At 48.3% G+C, this 19,307-nt stretch overlaps 1 protein-coding gene across 1 annotated transcript in view; it reads left to right on the top strand.

Annotated features, from left to right (window-relative positions):
* Gna12 (G protein subunit alpha 12) overlaps positions 1–3,407 on the top strand; it is a 119,333-nt gene extending 115,926 nt beyond the window's left edge. The window contains exon 4 of the mRNA XM_004671314.2: positions 663–3,407. Coding sequence (XP_004671371.2) covers positions 663–1,232 — 570 coding nt within the window. The 3' untranslated portion in view covers positions 1,233–3,407. The remainder of the gene's footprint in view (positions 1–662) is intronic.
* The last annotated feature ends 15,900 nt before the right edge of the window (positions 3,408–19,307 follow it).

Here is a 19,307-nt window from a genome sequence, read left to right as displayed (position 1 = left end):
CAGCTAAAATACATTTTTTTAGTTTATTTATTTATGTATTTATTTATTTGAGAAAGAGGGTCAGATAGAGAGAATGGGCACATCAGGACCTCCAGCCACTGCATGTACCACCTTATGCATCTGGATGGCTTATGTGGGTCCTGGGGAATCGAACCTGCATCCTTAGGCTTTGCATGCAAGTGCCTTAACTGCTAAGCCATTTACCTCTCCAGCTGTGACATGATTTTAGTATGCAGGAGGTTCCTAGGTTTCATCCCCAGTGCCAAAAATTATAGTTTTCCAATCCTGACATATTAAACATCTGACAGATTCAATTTAAATTGCCTTGCAAACCTGAATTAGACTAGTACATAGGGACATTTTGTAATGTATATGCTCTGAAAATTAGGCAAATAAAAGTTATCTGTGGTGCCGGAATAAAAAACCATTCTCTGTCAGACCGGTGAGCTCACTGGGTTCATTGCAAAATGGAGCATTTAATTCTTTTATTTCAGGGTGTGTTTGTAATTCTGTCAATGAAACTTGCTTTTGGTGTTTGTTTAAATTTTCTTGCAAAAGTCACTGTGACTCTTCCCTTTGTCCTACTTTCTGCCAACTTTCTGTTTTCATCTCCTTTTCTTTCTTCCCCTCCCAAATGTCCCCTCCACCCCCGTGTTTTCCAGAATTACTTCCCTAGTAAGCAAGACATCCTGCTGGCCAGGAAGGCCACCAAGGGGATTGTGGAGCATGACTTCATCATAAAGAAAATCCCATTTAAGATGGTGGATGTGGGTGGCCAGCGGTCCCAGCGCCAGAAGTGGTTCCAGTGCTTTGATGGTATCACGTCCATCTTGTTCATGGTGTCCTCAAGTGAGTATGACCAGGTCCTCATGGAGGACAGGCGCACCAACCGGCTGGTGGAGTCCATGAACATCTTCGAGACCATCGTGAACAACAAGCTCTTCTTCAATGTGTCCATAATCCTCTTCCTCAACAAGATGGACCTGCTGGTGGAGAAGGTCAAGTCCGTGAGCATCAAAAAGCACTTCCCAGACTTCAAGGGCGACCCGCACCGGCTGGAGGACGTCCAGCGCTACCTGGTCCAGTGCTTTGACAGGAAGAGACGGAACCGGAGCAAGCCCCTGTTCCACCATTTCACCACCGCCATAGACACCGAGAACATCCGCTTCGTGTTTCATGCTGTGAAGGACACAATCCTGCAGGAGAACCTAAAGGATATCATGTTGCAGTGACCCACCGTCCTTCTGCAGCCTGCAAGGCCCTGACCATGTCTCTCTGGAGTGTGTCTATTGTCTGTTCAGTCCTGAAGTGGGTGTCTCAGATCCACACTCGAGTGCCCACGAGCCCTCGCCAAAAGGCCGTGGAAGCTTTGCTGTTAGCTACTGACTCTGGGGACTGGTGAAACTACTGAATCCCAAGCGATCACTTTGGTGTTAATGTGTAATACCTAACAACACAGCTTTCTTTCTTCTTACAGGAACTGCTCCTTCTCGGACACAGCATCATCAAGGTCCACGTGTGTGTGTGCACACATGCTCAGTAATGAGAAAACATAAACCAAGCCAACCTTGCAGACGGCTCCTCGCTCCCATCTGCAGTATGAGACACACTAACCGAGAACCTTTGCCTAATGTTAGGTTGCAGAAGGGCATGCCGTGCTGCTAAGCTCAGAGTGCCCAAGCTGGCCTTGCAGCCTAGCTCAGGCCTGAGCACCACCTCCCCAAGTGAACACACTGCCTTTAAAATTGTGCCAACACCCTGGGAGTTCCTGCTCCAGGCATGTCCGCTGACCAAGGAGCCATGCCAGGGTCCCCACTTCCTGCTGTAGAGATCGAGATGGGAGCTGTGGGCATGCCTTAATACCCCATAGCCACCCGCCTTGGCTGCTTACCCAGCAGTGACACAGCGTGGAGGGGTGGCCACTGCCCACAGCTGTTGCCTGGCTCATGTCACACAGTGGTGCTTTCACTTCTTACCCCTCCCCTTTCTGCCCAGTGGCAAAGACACATAACCAAGTGGCCTTGCAGGTGGGTCCTCTGCCTTACTTTGAAGTTGGCACCATGTAGCATCCCCCTTCTGGGCTCCAAGAGCTGGCAAGAGCCCTGGTAGTGCAGTTCTTCATGCCTCAGCTCCTCGGGCCATCCCCAGCAGAAGAAACCCAGGTTTCTGCACACTGCCTTCTCACCATTGCCTTTGGACAGCTGTGCCCTGTCCTCAGAGCTCCCACCACTGTGCACAGCCAGGAGGAGACTTGGGAGCTGGACAGGAAAGACACAGAAGGCTGGCTGTTGGCACAGGCTGGTACAGCCAGGCTTAGCCTTTCCAGGTCCCTGGCAAGTGCCACACCCAATTTTAAAATACTGCATTCCAGACTGGCCTCTGCATGGCTCTTCAGGGTCTGTCCTAGCAGTGACAACTGAACCTGGCCTCACTAACACACCCAGGGCTCTGACCCAGTCACAGCCGACACTAGGTTCCTGTCGCATCCCTCTTGTTTTAGCTACCGCATAAGTAAGCATCCTGGAGCAGATGATGAGCCAGGAGGTGGAGGAATCACTGTTTGTAAATTACCCTTGGTCCCTCAGCACTCTAAACTAGGAGACGAAAGTCTCCATCAGTCCCCTCCCGCACCTCCCCAGTGGTTGCTAAGTTTCTGACTTTCCTTTGGGTAGAAGACACTGCCATCCCCATGTGCTTCATCATAGTCTTCGTAAGAAGCTGAGGGATGTGGCCAAGCTCAGGGCCACGGCCGTGTTTATAGCAAAAGAGCAGCCTCAGGAGGCTGATCAGATCCCCAGCGAAAGAGCCTGGTCCTCAGCGCAGTTGAACCTTCCTCGCCTGGGTTTCTCATGTGTCCTGCGAATCGATCAGTGTCTCCAAGCCATTCCCCTCCACCACATAGTGTTCTCTCCCTCGTAAGGGCTGCTACTCCCCTGACTGGAGTAGCTTTAGTGTGTCAGGGAGATGAGTGCCCCTCTGGTAGTCTGGCATAAGTACCAGTCACTTTCAAGCTGAAAGCCTGTGTGCAGCAAGATGTGCAACTTGTGCTTAACTGAACAGAGAGCAGGCGGACAGCTGCAGGCCTGGGTCCTGGGCCCCGCTCAGCCCTCCGGCTCCCACCTCCTTGGCTAGATGAGCCTCGCCTCTGTCCTCTGTAAAGGACACCCCACCCTGCAGTTGGAAAAGGAGATGACTGTTTGCAAGGCTAGGCCAAATCCTTTACAATGTTCCTACACATAGATTGTAGTCAATTTTGTCTCCCAGACCTTAGGCTTTTGTATTTTTTTTTATTTTAATTTCACTGTTACCCTTGTTTTTTATTGCAATGTTGGAGAAGCTGGGGGTATTCATGCCTCATCTGTTATTGCAAAAATGTAACAATAAACTTCCTCAAAATAAAAAAGGAATGTTCAAAAAGTAATTGATTTTGTTTACAGCAGCAGTGGGCAGTTTGATTATAAAATCTGTCAAAGTTAACAGTTATACTGGCGTTCATATGGAGGAATAATTGTGTTTCAATTTAAACTATACACAGACAGTACACATCAGAAAAGCTGCAGGATCTGGTTAAATACATCGAGGGTCTGTAACAATGCAGATTGTCCCTATACATAGTAGGCAACTCAATATGGCCAAAATGTCATTTCGTACAAACTTTAAAAACAGATTCGATATAATTCCAATATAAATGCCCACATGTTCCAATGTGGATATTAAGAAGCTGATTCTAAAACTTATATGGGGGGAAAAAAACAGCATCTTTGAAGGGGAGAAAAAACCTTATATGGGCATGGGGAGACAACATAGCCATTACTCTGAGTAAGTATGAAAATCACCAATTAAATGAAAGATTGTTTCTCTTGGGCTGGGGAGATGCTCTTTGGTTAAAGGCTCTTGTTTACAAAGCCTGCCAGCCCACGTTCAATTTGCAAGCTGCCCATGTAAGCCAGCCTCAGAGTAGCACAAGCATCCATCTTTAAAATATAGTTTTTACTCACTTATTTGAGAAAGAGAGAGAAAATGTGCACACCAGGGCCTCCAGCCACTGCAAACGAACTCCAGACACATGCACCCCCTTGTGCATCTGACTTACATGGGTCCTGGAGAGTCGAACCAGGATCCTTTGGCTTTGCAGGCAAATGCCTTAACCGCTAAGTCGTCCCTGCAGCTCCACAAGCGTCCATCTTTGTTTGCAGCTGCAAGTGGTCCTTGTGCGCCAATATGATTCAGGACCTGGAGGTGTCCTCAGCGCTTAGGTGGGCTGTCACTCAGGAGCTAAGGTGCCAGAGCTCACAGTCACATCAAGCTTCCAGTGAATCAGTGGCCATTGTGGGTCTTGTCTTATGAATTCAGTGAATGAAATTCACAGACCATGAGAAGGTGCAGTACAAATTTTAGAAGTTTATTAGAGCTTGATGGAAGGGAAAAACTCCTGTGGCAGGAGAGAGTCTCCAGGGAAAACTCATCAGGTGACTCCTTTTTGTTGTATTTTGAGGTAGGGTCTCACTCTAGTTCAGGCTGACCTGGAACTCACTCTGTAGTCTCGGGCTGGCCTTGAACTCAAGGCGATCCTCCTACCTCTGTCTCCCAGATGCTGGGATTAAAGGCGTACATGTGCATACCACCATGCTGAGCTCAGGTAAATCTGTTAATCTGTTTTTTGTTTGTTTGTTTTTTCAAACCAGGATGTCTCTTTAGCTCAGGCTGACCTGGAACTGAGAGATCCGCCTCCCTCTGGCTCCCAAGTGCTGAGACTAAAGGCCTGTGCCACCATGCCCGGCTCTGGTTAGGCTTTTATGGGACATGGCATATTTCTCTGTGAGGAAGACCAAGGTCACAGGCGTGACAAAGACAAGGTCTCCAGAGAAGAAAGAGCAGGTTTCACAGGCTTTTGTAAAAAGGTGCGATACTTCCAGAAACCTTAGGTAAGAATCAGGGTTTCTGTCACCTAGGAAGGTTATAAACAAGCTAGAACTTTCCTAGAGGGTATAACTTTCCAGGGAAGAAAGAAAGAAAATAAATCCAAGTTGTCCTTGCAGGCTTAATGACTTTTCCCACTTGTAGTCAAGGAAAAAGTTTATTTTGGGGTTCTGTTACCCTAAACTGCCTAGCCATTTCTGTCTCATATCACATACACACTCACATAGGTGCAATTAAAACGTATTTTAGCTGGACGTGGTGGCACACGCCTTTAATCCTAGCACTCAGGAGATAGAGGTAGGAGGATTACCGTGAGTTTGAGGCCACCCTGAGACTCCATAGTGAATTCCAGGTCAGCCTGGGCTAGAGTGAGACCCTACCTCGAAAAAAAAAAAAAAAAAAAAAAACTTATTTTAGGACTGGAGGGATGGCTTAGCATTTAAGGTGTTTGCCTGCATGGCCAAAGGACCCTGGTTTAATTCCCCAGGACCCACATAAGCCAGATGCACAAAGAGGCACACATGTCTGGAGTTCGTTTGCAGTGGCGGAGGATGTGGCGTGCCCATTCTCTCTCTCTCCCTTTCTCTGTCAAATAAATAAAAATATTTAAAATTAAAAAAAAAAAAACTTAAGGACCAGGCATAGTAGTACATGTGTTTAATCTCAGCAGAGGCAGAGGTAGGAGGAACACTGTGAGTTCAAAGCCACCCTGAGAATTCCAGGTCAGCCTGGGCTAGAGCGAAACTCCGCCTGGGGGGGGGGGGGGCAGTTTCCACACTAGGCATGGTGGTGCACACCTTTAATCCCAGCACTCAGGAGGCAGTGGTAGGAGGATGGCAGTGAGTTCAAGGCTACCTTGAGACTGCATAATGATTTCCAGGTTAGCCTGGGATAGAGACCCTATGTTGAAAAAATAAAAGTTGTTTGTTGCCTTGAGAACCCCAGTTTAAGCATACACACTTCAAGAGAGTTTATAATACTCCGTCCTGGTGGTTGTACCCCCTTTGCTGGTAAAGTGAACATAACTTCCCTTCGTTATAGGAAATAATCAGGATTGCTATGAGTTCAAAGTCAGCCTGGGACTGTAGACTGAGCCAGGTCAGTTTGGGCTAAGCTGAGACTCTGCCTTGGGACAAAAAAAAAACTTGAAAAGCCTTTTTAAATGTACTCAAAGCCTGACGTGGTACACGCCTTTCACCCCAGCAATAAGCCTCCTGAGGTAGCAGGACTGCTGTAAGTTCAAGGACAGTCTGGATTAGAGTGAGACCCTACCTGGGGAGGGTGGGGGAACACACACACAAAAAATGCACTCAAGGGGTCTGGGAAAATGACTCAGCAGTTAAAAGATAACTTGCTTGAAAAGATTCCCAAGTTCAGGAAGGGGATATGATAGAGAATGGAATTTCAAAGGGGAAAGTGAGGGGGAGGGAGGGTATTACCATGGGATACTTTTTATAATCATGGAAGATGTTAGTAAAAATTGAAAAAAAAAAAAAACCAAGTTCAATTCCTCAGCACCCACAAAGCTGTGGCTTAGAAGACCAGCTCGACAGCATTCCTTTGCAGAGATAAGAGATCCTGTCTCAAGGTGAAAGGGCATAGGCTCCTAAATATTGCCCTCTGACCTCTGCACATGTGCCCACAAACACACACACTTTTTTTTTCAATTCTGGCACACTGACTTCGATCCCTTTTCTCAATTCCTGCATCAGGAATGCCCACTGAGGCCACAAGCAGTAGGCTGTGTCCTTTGCCTCTGTCCAGATCCAGCCAGCTGAGGGAGAAACCACATGGTCCGGAGCAGGAACACCTGTCCCAGCCCCACCGCCCGCGCTCTGGGCCCCTTTCCCTGTGGGCTGAGGCTGGCCCCGGGGGAGGGGGCTGTGCATCACAATGGACACTGTGGCACAGCGACCTGGGAAGTGACTGTTGGTGATGGTTCTGGTACAAGTTCAGTAGCTCACTGCTTCCGGTGAAGCCGGGATTGGAGAGATTATGGTCAAGACGACTAGAAAGCTTCCCAGGATTCTCTCCTGCCAGCGCTCTCCTCCTCTTCCTCCTTCTCCTCCTCCTCCTCCTCAGGCCCCTCCCTCCCAGATCCTGAGGCATGTTCATTTCCTGCCTCCTCAGCCTTGTGGCCTTAGGCCTGTTCCCCAGTGCCGTTCATCCCTGTCGGTTTTCTGCCCTACGTATTTACCGCCTCTGAAGTGTACTTACTACCACCCCACCTTCATCATCTCCATGCCCTGCTCTTCCTCTCTTCCCAGACTCCCCTACAAGCACCGTGTTACCTTGACTCCCTCTACCTTGTACTCCTGTGCCTTGGCCCCCACTCCGCCCAACAGCCCTGTTTAATAGTCCCCCATTTCCTCATCCCCACCCCGACACCCACCACCTCAGCCAGACCGAGTCAAAAGCCTCATCCCGAGAAGCTGGCTTCCCTGTTAATTAATGCTTCTATGCGGAGATGCCAGCACTGGTTTCCTAGAAGCCCGGCACGGTGTGTGGAGGGAAGCGCACAGAAGCCAGCCTCTAGGCCAGCATGTCTCCATGTATCTCTCAGTTGCATCTGGCCATAACTGAAAGCAAGACAGACTTGAGGAGAAACCACTCTCTGAAGGATGCTAGGTCATGGATGCCTGAAAGCCCACGTCTCTGCGTGGTAAGCTGAAGTGCCCTGCCTGTGGTTTTTGTTTTTGTTTAAGATGGAAAGTTGGCATGCCAGGACTTCAGCCACTACAGTCAAACTCCAGGCACTTGCACCGCCTAGTGGGCATGTGCAACCTCACACTTACCTCTCCTTTTGTGCGTCTGGCTTATGGGGGATCTGGAGCATCAAACCTGGGTCCTTAGGCTTCAGTCAAGCACCTTAACTGCTAAGCCATCTCTCCAGCCCTGCCTATGGTTTTTCACCATCTACTTCAAACACCAGGCAGGACAAAATAGCCAAGCGACAGTGGAAGTCATGAAGTAGGTGGGACTTGGGGCCCCTGATTACACACGGTCAGATCGCCCGGAGCTTGAGGATGGGAGGATGCAAGAGGTGGAGAGGAAAGGACCAGCTGAGAGGAGATGTGGGTGTCCCTCTTCTGCCCTAACTAGAAAAGCTTCCTCTTCACGCACAGATGCAGGATGAGCCTGCCAGTACTGACCTCGTTCCTCATCCTGCTGTCCCAAGTTGGCATGTCTTCCCAGGCACCCATGAGCTGAGTACAAAGGAGGATCCGCCCCGCTGGTTGGGTGCTTGGCAACAGTGCCTGACCAGGTCAGAAAATTTACCTTTTTGTTGTTGTGGCTTTTGTTTTTTCGAGGTAGGGTCTCACTGTAGCCCAGGCTGACCTGGAATTCACTATGTAGTCTCGGGCTGACCTCGAACTCAGCGATCCTCCTATCTCTGCTTCATGAGTGCTGGGATTAAAGGCATGCACCACCATGTCCAGTCCAGGTCAGAAAACGTGAGCTGGCACCTGGCCCACACCAGAGATCCTGCCAGTATGACTAGCAAAGGCAGGCCCCACAGCACTGAATACAGCCAGCAGTTAATTCACAGCCAGGCATCACAGATGATGGGTAAGGAAGAGGTGAGCCCTGCTGTAACCTAAACAGCTGCAAGTAAGCAGTTAGTAAGCACAACTGTCCTGTGGAGGTTGTAGAAGAGGACCGAGCAGGTATCTTAGACTTGTCTGGACTTAAATTGGGATTCATTTTGTCAGTTACATGACGTGGATAGGTTATGAAGCCATTTGTTTAATAATTTTTTTTTTTTATTTATTTGACAGAGAAAGAGGGAGAGAGAGAATGGGTGCACCAGGGCCTCCAGCCACCGCAAATGAACTCCAGATAGGTGCGCCCCCTTGTGCATCTGGCTAACGTGGGTCCTGGGGAATCAAAACTGGGTCCTTTGGCTTTGCAAGCAAATGCCTTAGCCCCTAAGCCATCCCTCCAGCTAATTAAGCCATTTTTATTAGTCAGCTTCCTTGTTGTAAAGCAGAGACATTGCTGAGGTATCTTGAGAGGGGGCTGGCTGTATTCAGATAGACTATGTTGTCAGTGCCCACTAAATATAGACTGAAAGCTGTGCATGGTGGTGCACATATTTAATCCCAGCACTTGGGAGGTAGAGGTAGGAAGCTTGCCTTGAGTTTGAGGCCAGCCTGGGCTAAGGTGATGCCCTGCCTGTGGGAGAAAAAAATGTAGACTGAGCAGTAAGATTAGGGTTTATACTAAAACTGGATAATACAGAGACGAGCATCTATCAGGTATAGTTGAAAAATAGTCCAGGGGTCCGAGGAGATGGCTTAGTGGTTGAATGCACTCGCTTGCAAAGCCTGATGGTCTGTGTTCAGTTCCCTGGTGTGGTGGTTTGATTCAGGTGTCCCCCATAAACTTAGGTGTTCTGAATGCTAGCTCCCCAGCTGATGGAGATTTGGGAATTAATGCCTCCTGGAGGGAGTGTATCATTGGGGGCAGCTTATGGGTATTAAAGCCAGTTTCCCCTTGGCAGTGTTTGGCACACCCTCCTGTTGCTGTAGTCCACCTTATGTTGGCCAGGGGGTGATGTCCACCCTCTGCTCATGCCATCGTTTTCCCCTGCCATCGTGGAGCTTCCCCTCGAGCCTGTAAGCCAAAATAAATCTCTTTTTCCCAGAAGCTGGGTGATTTCTAACAGCAATGCGAACCGGACTGCAACACCTGGTATCCACATAAAGCCAGATGCACAAAGTAGCACTTGTGTCTGCAGTTTGTTTGAAGCAGTAAGAAGTCCTGGTACCCCTATTCTCTATCTCTGTCTTTGTCTCAAATAACTAAATAGATGCTTTTTTAAATAGCATAAAGCCTAAGGACCCAGGTTCAATTCCCCAGTACCCACGTACCCAGATACACAAGGGGGCGCATGCGTCTCGAGTTCGTTTGTGGTGGCTGGAGGCCCTGGCACACCCATTCTCTATCTGCCTCTTTCTCTCTCCCTCTCTCTCTCAAGTAAACAAAATGAATAAATAGCTTAGGACGTTAACAGAGCTTAGTCCGGAAAGCATCTTTGTCAAGTAATGAGGAAGATTGAGAAGTAAGATGTAGGTCAGCTGGGAATAATTCAGATGCATTAACTGGGCAAAGTGGAAAGAGAGGACCAGTCCCAGGTTCTGTAGCTTGCTCCACTTTTCCACACAGAACAGAGCCGGTGAGTGTAGAAAACACATTGTCCTTGTTGCATCTTTGAGCTCAAAGCACGCAGCACGCCAGACTTACCACATCTGACAAGTACAGGTGTGGCTCTCCCAGCAAGAAACAAGGCCCAGTCCCTTCTTGACAAAGTCTGCATTTATCCATCTTGGATGGCGTCACCAGGAGTGATTCCTGATGACAGCATTCAACCCAGGAATGACCGACTTGTAGAAGGTAACTGAACTGGGTTTTCAGAATGGCATGGTTGGGCCCAGAAGAATCTTGATGATTGGCCCCACATGGAACTCCCTGCCCCTGGGAGGGTGTCACCACGTTCAGGAAGGGTAGGGAGAAACACTGACACAATGAAAAAATACCCTGTGTTCACTGGACAGTGCAAACTTTGCAAGGTCGGTAAATAGGAACAGCCCCTCTTTTCCGGTGCTCTGCGCGACCCTCTCCACAGTCTCACCTGCTCCCCGGCTGTGCATTGGCTCCTCAACATGGGGGTGGGTGTCTCCTAGCTGCCAGGTGTCAAGAAGACAGATGGGTACCCCGTCCCAGCCCCCCACCCATCTACAAGCAACCTTCTCACCGGAGGATCTCCAACAAAGTGCCCTTCTCCGAGCTTTCTTTCCAGAGACTCATCCTCGTATTTGCGTAGGTTTTTCTCCCCCCCCCCCCCCACTTCACTGGACATTTGACATCACTTCCTGCCGGCAAGGTCTAGCAAGGGAAATCATCTTCTGGGGGCTCCAATTAAGCCCAGGTGCAAGTAATTGAAACTCAGACCTTCCCACCCGCATGGGCTTTCTTTTGATTATGTTGTCTCCTTTCTAGATGAATCCAGAGTGCCATGATAACCAGATTCTGGAGGAACTAAGGGGTTCTGAAACAACACCTCTGGGTACAAAGATCAACTAAGGAGTCTGGAAGATGACCATCACCAGCACTTTTCGGCTATGGAAGCCCATCCTTGTATTGAGGAATCAGCGTTGCTGCTAAGGGAGGTTTCACTTGTGAATAAAAGCAGTGGGGAATACGAGTGATGTTAACACTAATCGTGGCAACTGTCAAGTTCAGGCGGTAGAGGCTAGCAGGAAGAGAGGTAGTGAATCCTGACATGGGTCGTCACCGAAGTGGGACTTCTTTGAGCATATAAAGCCCAGGCGGTGGTCTTGAAGGAAAATAGGGTGTCATGAGAGCTGTAGTCCACTCCACGTTGCTGGGACAGATATCTAACCAGACACGTTTGGGGAAGGAACGGGCTTATTTTTTAAGATCCAGAGGAAGTTCCATCCATGGCAGAAGTTGACGCCCTTTCACAGATCTAGGCAGAGAGCCTGCTAGCTCCACAAGCGCACACCAAACCAACCAGAGCTCAGACTGTCCCGCACCTTTGGGCAGGAACTCGGATGGGCTCCCTCTGGCCAGACAGCCAGGAACCCAAGTCACAAGCTGAATAAAACACCTGAGACTACAGGGGGGCAGGACATCCATTTACACTATCACATTCAGACGACCACAGAAGTGCATTTAGAATATACCACTGTTTGAGTTGGAAACACCCACATCCCTTTATCCGAAATAGGGCAACCAGACTGTGTCTGGAAAACATGGACATCTGATAGTTATTTATCTAAACAAAGCAGGTTGTGCCTTCTGGAGCCCACAGGGAACAGTCACCAACAGACCACATTCAGGGCCAGAAACATATCTTAGACGACTTAAAATAACATAAGTCAAAGTTCCTTCTCTCATACCATAACATACACTTTTTTTGTTGTTGCTGCTTTTGCAAGGTAGGGTCTCACTGTAGCCCAGGCTGACCTGAAATTCACTGCATAGTCTCAGGCTGGCCTTGAACTCACTGCATTCTGCCTACCTCTGCCTCCCAAGTGCTGGGATTAAAGGCATGTGCTCCCATGCCTGGCATAAACCATATACTTTTTGTTATAAGGGATGGGGCAGATGTTTTCTAGTTTTTATTTTGAAGCAAGGTGTCACTCTAACTCAGGCTAACCTGGAACTCACTCTGTAGCCCAGGCTGGCCTCCAATTTACAGTGATCCCTCCTACTTCAGTCTCCCAAGTGCTGGTATTATAGGTGTGCACTACTGTGTCAAACTGAAACCATGCACTTTTAAACAAGATAAGGGTATAGAGAGATCTGAAGAAAAATTAACAATATTTTGAACTAAGTCAAAATGAAAGGAAACTATAGATTTGTTTTGTCTGAAGAACAGTTGGTTTACAGAGAAATTTGTATCATTGAATGCAAATATTAGAAAAGGAAAAGGGGCTGCAGAGATTGCTGAGTGGTTAAAGGCACTTGCTTGCAAAACCTGACAGCCTGGGTTTGACTCCTCAGTACCTAGATAAAGCCAGATGCACAAAGTAGAGCATGTATCTGGAGTTCATTTGCAGCAGCAAGAGCTGTGACATACCCATTCTCCTCCCAGCCCCTCTCCTTGCAAGTTAAATATTAAAAAAATTACTAAGGGTGCTAGAGGGATAGCTTAGCGGTCAAGTCCTTTGCCTGCAAACCCAAAGGAACCAGGTTCAATTCCCCAGGACCCACATTAGCCAGATGCACAAGGTGGTGCATGTGTCTGGAGTTCCTTTGCAGTGGCTGGAGGCCCTGGCGCTCCCATTCTCTCTCTCTCTCTTTCTCTCTCTCTCCCTCTCTCTCTCTCCCTCTTTCTGTCAAATAAATAATAAAATAATATAAAATATTTTTAAAATAATAAGGGCTTCTCAAACCCCCTCTTGCCTCCTTGAGCAAGAGCTCTGCATTCCTTAAATTCTATCTATAATAAAACCTGAGCTGGGCGTGGTGGCACACGCCTTTAATCCCAGCACTTGGGAGGCAGAGGTAGGAGGATCGCCATAAGCTCAAGGCCACCCTGAGACTACATAGTGAATTCCAGGTCAGCCTGAGCTAGACTGAGAACCTACCTCAAAAAAAAAAAATGAAAGAAAAAAAAAAAAAAAAACCCTGTAAACACATGGTGACACATACCTCTAATCCAAGTACTCAGGAGGCAGAGGCAGGAAGATCACTGTGAGCTGGAGGCCAAGCTAGGACAACAGAGGGAAGTCCAGGTCAGGCTGCGACTAGAGTGAGACCCTACCTCAGGAACTATATATATTTATATAGGCACAATGGTTGTAATCAGCTTCACATTGCTGGGATGAACATCCAAAGCGGGCACAGTTCAGGGAGGAAGGGATGTATTGAACCTTACAGATCCAGGGGAAGTTCCATAATGGAAGAAGAGGCTGGTCCCCTTTCACAGGTCTAAGCAGAGAGAAACCCACCACCAGTCAGCATTACAAGCAAACACAAACAAACAGCAAAGCAGCCAGGGACTGACAGCAGGCAGCCAGAGCCTCCACTGCTCTCTGCATACCTTTGGGCTAGAAATCATATCCATCCCCAGTGACACCTCCTCCAGCCAAGCGGTTGGAGACCAGCTCTTTCTTTAATTTTTTTTGTTCATTTTTGTTTATTTATTTGAGAGTGACAGAGAGAGAGAGAGACAGATAGAGAGAATGGACGTGCCAGGGCCTTCAGCCACTGCAAATGAACTCCAGATGCGTGCGCCCCCTTATTCATCTGGCTAATGTGGGTCCTGGGGAATCCAGCCTCAAACCAGGGTCCTTAGGCTTCACGGGCAAGCACTTAACTGCTAAGCCACCTCTCCAGCCCTGGAGACCAGCTTTTTAATAAAAACACCTGATTCTATTGGGGGACCTACATTTAAACTACCACAGTGGTGCATGCCTGTAATCCCAGCATACAGGAAGGTGGAGGCAGGAAGATCAGGAGGTCAAGGTCATCCTCAACTACATAGTTCAAGGCCAGTCTGGGATATATAAGACCCGTCTGAAATGATGTGCACCTTTAGTCTTAGCACTTGGGAGGCTGAGGCAAGAGGACCCAGGTTCAAGGCCAACCTGGATCTACAGAGTTCAAGGCCAGCCTGGGCTAGAACAAGAACATACCTCAAAAAAAAGGGAGCCAGGCATGGTGGGGCATGCCTTTAATTCCAGCACTCAGGAGGCAGAGGTAGGAGGATCACTGAGAGTTCAAAGCCAGCCTGAGACTACAGAGTGAATTCCAGGTTAGCTTGGGCTAGAGCAAAACCCTACCTCAAAAAACAAACAAAAGGGCTGGAGAGATGGCTTAGTGGTTGGTTAAGGCATTTGCCTGCAAAGCCAAAGGACCCAGGTTAAATTCCCCAGGACCCACATAATCCAGATGCACATGCGTCTGGAGTTTGTCTGCAGTGGCTACGGGCCTTGGCATGCCCATTCTCTGTCTCCTCTGTCTGTCTGTCTCTCTCTCTCTCCTTGCAAATAAATAAATGAATTTTTTAAAAATAGGGCTAGAGAGATGGCTTGATGGTTAAGGTGCGCATGCATTTGGAATGCAATTACAGTGGCTGGAGGCCCTGGAGCACCAATTCTCTTTCATTAAATCAAACAAACAAAAAAAAAACCCACTAAGCATTACAGAAGATTGACTAACACTGTATGTTAGGTCAGTCACCTGTCATCTCAGGGCCAAAACGCTTGAACATGCATCTTCACATGGACTACATGTTGAATAGCAGCCCTGCCTACACGTTAGAGATCACAGCTCGAGAGATCAGGCAAAGTTGTCCCTACGTGGAGCTACTGTGTGCAGCAGTGTATGTTTAGGGGCCCAAGCATCGCCCTCAAGGCGGTGGGCGGGTTCCCACCTGGGAACCCTCCTTGGCCTCTGTGGGCCTTGCTCCCCACAAGGACCACGACAATCTGTAGGCGGCGCTCAAGAGCCCTGGTTAAGTGACCACTTGTGGGTGACACAGACTGTGGGGGGCCCGAGTGACAGCAGCATTGTGACTCCGTGGCGCCCATGCAGCCCCGGCAGCTTTGCATTGTAACCCATCAGAGGTGCTGGGGCAGGCTGGCCTGGCATGCTCCATCCTCCTGCCTCAGCCTCAAGAGCTGGACAAAACCCCCACCTCTGACCCTAGGAGTCCACGTGTAAGCAGTCCCCAACCTCTGAGTTCTGGGACTCCTTGTCTGATGAAAGCAGGGTGGGAGGTTGGTCCCATGTGGCCACGCTTGTCCCTGACTGACTGGAAGAAAGAGGACTTTCCAGGACCAGGTTCCGAGTTGACTCTGCCTCAGGCCAGCCTCGTGCTGATGACGAATTCAAACCTGTGACAACGGCTCCGCCGATGAACTAAGGTCAGTCCAGCGAGGCACGGTCAGAATCACGGCCCTTAGATAGATGCCAGGAGCAATGTCAGATCAGTCACTTTTGTGGCCAAAAGCCCCTGGCAGAAACCCAGCTTCCCAGGGTAGGAGAGCACAAGTGTACACGCACCCAAGTGTCTGGGGGACAAAACAGGAACCCCTTATGAGCGCCCACTGATTGCAGATCAGTGACAGAGGCCCAGAAACAACTCATCAACAAGTCCCATGAGGAAGTAGAGGGGATGTCACAGGTGAGAACAAGGGAGGGAGAGAGACACACTGAGAAGTAACATATATGCTGTGCGCTATCAGAAAACCAGACATGAAGCCGGGCATGGTGGTGCATGCTTTTAATCCTAGTGTTCGGGAGGCAGAGGTAAGAGGATCACCGTGAGTTCGAGGCCACCCTGAGACTATATAATGAATTCCAGGTCAGCCTGAGCTAGAGTGAGACCTATCATGAAAAACCAAAAAAAAAAAAGGATAAAGAAAATCAGACATGGTGGAGGGAACAACTTGTAAGCCAGGGGGAAGCCTAAAGCACAGGAGAGCCGGGGCCTTTGTGGGGTGGCTGGGACCACACAAGGAGAGGAGCTGAGGTGACATGCTGGGCCCAGAGCAGTGTGACATTTGTGGTGGCCTGGCTTGTAGGAGCAGGTCAGTTTCCTGTTCGGTTGGTTGAAAGTGAGGGTCGCTTTAATCAACCTTGCTGTTGTAGACCCCTGGCCTCCCAGGGTGCCCCCAAAGTCATGAGTAGCAGGGTGCTTGTGGCCTGCTTGACCACTCAGCACTGCAAGCCAGGACCGAGCACAGTGAACCAGACGTTTCTTGGAAATTGCTTTGTAAAACAAACCTCATACGTACAGCGTGTTTTCATTGCCTCTTACCCGAGAAGCCGAGCTCAAAAATAGACCTGAGTTATTTTGGGCTCCCGCTGGCAATGAGAGGTGATGCTGCGGGGTGCTGGACCCAGAGAGCGCTGCTGGCCACCGCCTGCCGGACACTCACATTTCTTTGGTTGGTTTTTTGTTGTTGTTGTTGTCTTTTGTTTTTTTTTTTTTTTTTTTTTTTATGAAGCAGGGTCTCACTCAAGCCCAAACTGGTCTCAAACTCAGTGATTGTCCCACCTCAGCCATGAGAGCTGGAAGTAAAAGGCCACTGTACTCAGCTCATTTATATTTCTTTTTTGTTTAAATATTTATTATTTATTTATTTGCAAGCAGAGACATACAGACACAAAGAGAAAATGGGCACACCAGAGCCTCCTGCCGCTGCAGATGAACTCCAGATGCATGTGCCACCTTGTGCATGTGGTTCATGTGGGTTACTGGAGAATTGAATCTGGGTCCTTAGACTTTGCAGGCAAGTGCCTTAACCACTGAGCAATCTCTCCAGCCCTCATGTACATTTCTTTTTTTGCGGGGGACGGGTATGTTTTGGTTTTTCAAAGTAGAGTGTCACATAGCTCAGGCTGACCTGGAATTCACTATTTAGTCTCAGGGTGGCCTCGAGCTCATGGCCATCCTTCCACCTGAGTGCTGGGATGAAAGGCCTGTTTAGAATGGATGACCTGGAACTCGCCCTAGCCCCAGGCTGGCCTTGAACTCACAGGGACTCTGGTACCTTAGCCTCCTGTACTGGAATCAATGCTACTGCCTCCAGGGCCAGATTCATTTAACCCTTTTCTTTCTTTCTTTCTTTCTTTCTTTCTTTCTTTCTTTCTTTCTTTCTTTCTTTCTTTCTTTCTCTTTCTTTCTTTCTTTCTTTCTTTCTTTCTTTCTTTCTTTCTTTCTTTCTTTCTTTCTTCTGTTTTGTATTGTTTTATTTTGTTTTTCTAGCTAAGGCCTTGCTCTAGTCCAGGCTGACCTAGAATTCACTGTGTAGTCTCAGGCTGGCCTTGAACTCACAGCAATTCTCCTACCTCTGCTTCCCAAGTACTGGGATTTAAGGCGTGCACCACCATACCTGGTTAATTTTTTTTTTTAATTTTATTAGCAAGCACAGAGAAGACAGAGAAAAACACACCGAGAGGGAGAGAGAGAAAGAATGGGTACAAAAGGGCCTCTAGCCACTTCAAACGAACTTCAGATGTATTCCCCACTTTGCGCACCCAGTTTTATTTACATGGACCCCTGAGGAATCAGACCCAAGTCGCGAGGCTCTGCAGGCAAGCGCCTTAAGTGCTGCGGCGTCTCTCCAGACCTCGGGTACATTTCTTGTAGCAACTTTCAAAAGCCAGTTTGAGCAGAGGCCAGTAAGGTAAAAAGGAGACATAAAGGGTAGAGAAAGGAAGGGAGGAGGATACTTCATAGGTTGATATTGTATATATGTAATTACAATGATTGTAATGGGGAGGTAATATGATGGAGAATGGAATTTCAAATGGGAAAGTGTGGGGGTGGGGAGGGAGGGAATTACCACGGGATATATTTTATCATCATGGAAAATGTTAATAAAATTTTTTTTAAAAAAGCCAGTTTGTAGAGCAGGGGTGGGGCTCCCTGGGTAGAGTGCTCACCTCTCATGCACAGGACCCTGAGCTCCAGCCCTGGCACTTCACAGTCCGGGTGTGGCACCGCCTGCCTCGCACTCAGAAGGCTAAGGAAGGCGGGTGAGTAACCAAATAGAGAGGTGGTGATTTTTTTTTTCTTTTCTTCTTCTTCTTTTATTTTATTTTAATTTATTTATTTGGCAGAGAAAGAGGGAGAGACAGAGAGAGAGAATGGGCATGCCAGGGCCTCCAGCCACTGCAAATGAACTCCAGACATGTGCACCCCCTTGTGCATCTGGCTAACGTGGGTCCTGGGGAACTGAACCAAGGTCCTTTGGCTTTGCATGCAAACACCTTAACTGCTAAGCCATCTCTCCAGCCTGGTAATTTTTTTTTTAATATATGTGTGTGAGAGAGAGAAAAAAGACACAATACAGGCATGTTCATGCCACAGCATGCGTGTGGACAAGTGCAGGTGTAAGTCTTTGCCTTCCACACAGTCTCGGGCTGGCCTTGAACTCATTGCAATCCTCCTATTTCTGCCTCCAACGCTGAATGTGCACCACAAATGCCTGGCTTTCACTTTTATTTACTTTGTAATTCTAAGTATTTGTGCGTGCATGTGTGTAGACATACACCTGGGTCTCTCTGCTGCAAACACACACTAGGTGTATACACTCCTTGGCGTCCAACTTTACATGGGTACTGGAGAATTGAACCAGGGCCAGAAATCTTTGCAAGCAAGCGCCTTTAACCTCTAATCTGTCTCTCCAGCCCGCTCACTTTGTTTGGAGGAGGGGAGTCTCTTGTTCACCACTGCTTACAGCAGGAAAACTGGCCAGCAAGCAACTGAGATTCTCCTATCTCCACCTCTCCCCTCACAGTATGAGAGCTGCAATTACAGATTTTTTTAAATTTTTTGTTTATTTTTATTTATTTATTTGACAGCAACAGACAGAGGGAGAAAGACGCAGCGAGAGAATGGGTGTACCAGGGCCTCCAGCTACTGTAAAGGAACTCCAGATGCGTGTGCCCTCTTGTACATCTGGCTTATGTGGGTCCTGCGGAATTGAGCCTCGAACCGGGGTCCTTAGGCTTCACAGGCAAGCGCTTAACCACTAAGCCATCTCTCCAGCCCACAGATAAATATATATATTTTTTTTTTATTTTTATTTTTTGTTCATTTTTACTTATTTGAGAGTGACAGAGAGAGAGAGAGAGAATGGGCGCGCCAGGGCCTCCAGCCACTGCAAATGAACTCCAGACGCATCCGCCCCCTTGTGCATCTGGCTCATGTGGGTCCTGGAGAATCAAGCCTCGAACCAGGGTCCTCAGGCTTCACAGGCAAGCACTTAACCGCTAAGCCATCTCTCCAGCCCACAGATAAATATATATTTTTTGTTGTTTTTGTTTTTTGAGGTAGAGTCTTGCTCTAGCCCAGGCTGTCCTGGAATTCACTCTGTAATCTCAGGTAGAGTCTTGCT

This window comes from Jaculus jaculus, chromosome 2 (assembly GCF_020740685.1).
Source record: "Jaculus jaculus isolate mJacJac1 chromosome 2, mJacJac1.mat.Y.cur, whole genome shotgun sequence".
Taxonomy (NCBI): domain Eukaryota; kingdom Metazoa; phylum Chordata; class Mammalia; order Rodentia; family Dipodidae; genus Jaculus; species Jaculus jaculus.
Note: the sequence above shows the minus strand (reverse complement) of the source record. Positions and strands in the feature narration are given on the sequence as shown.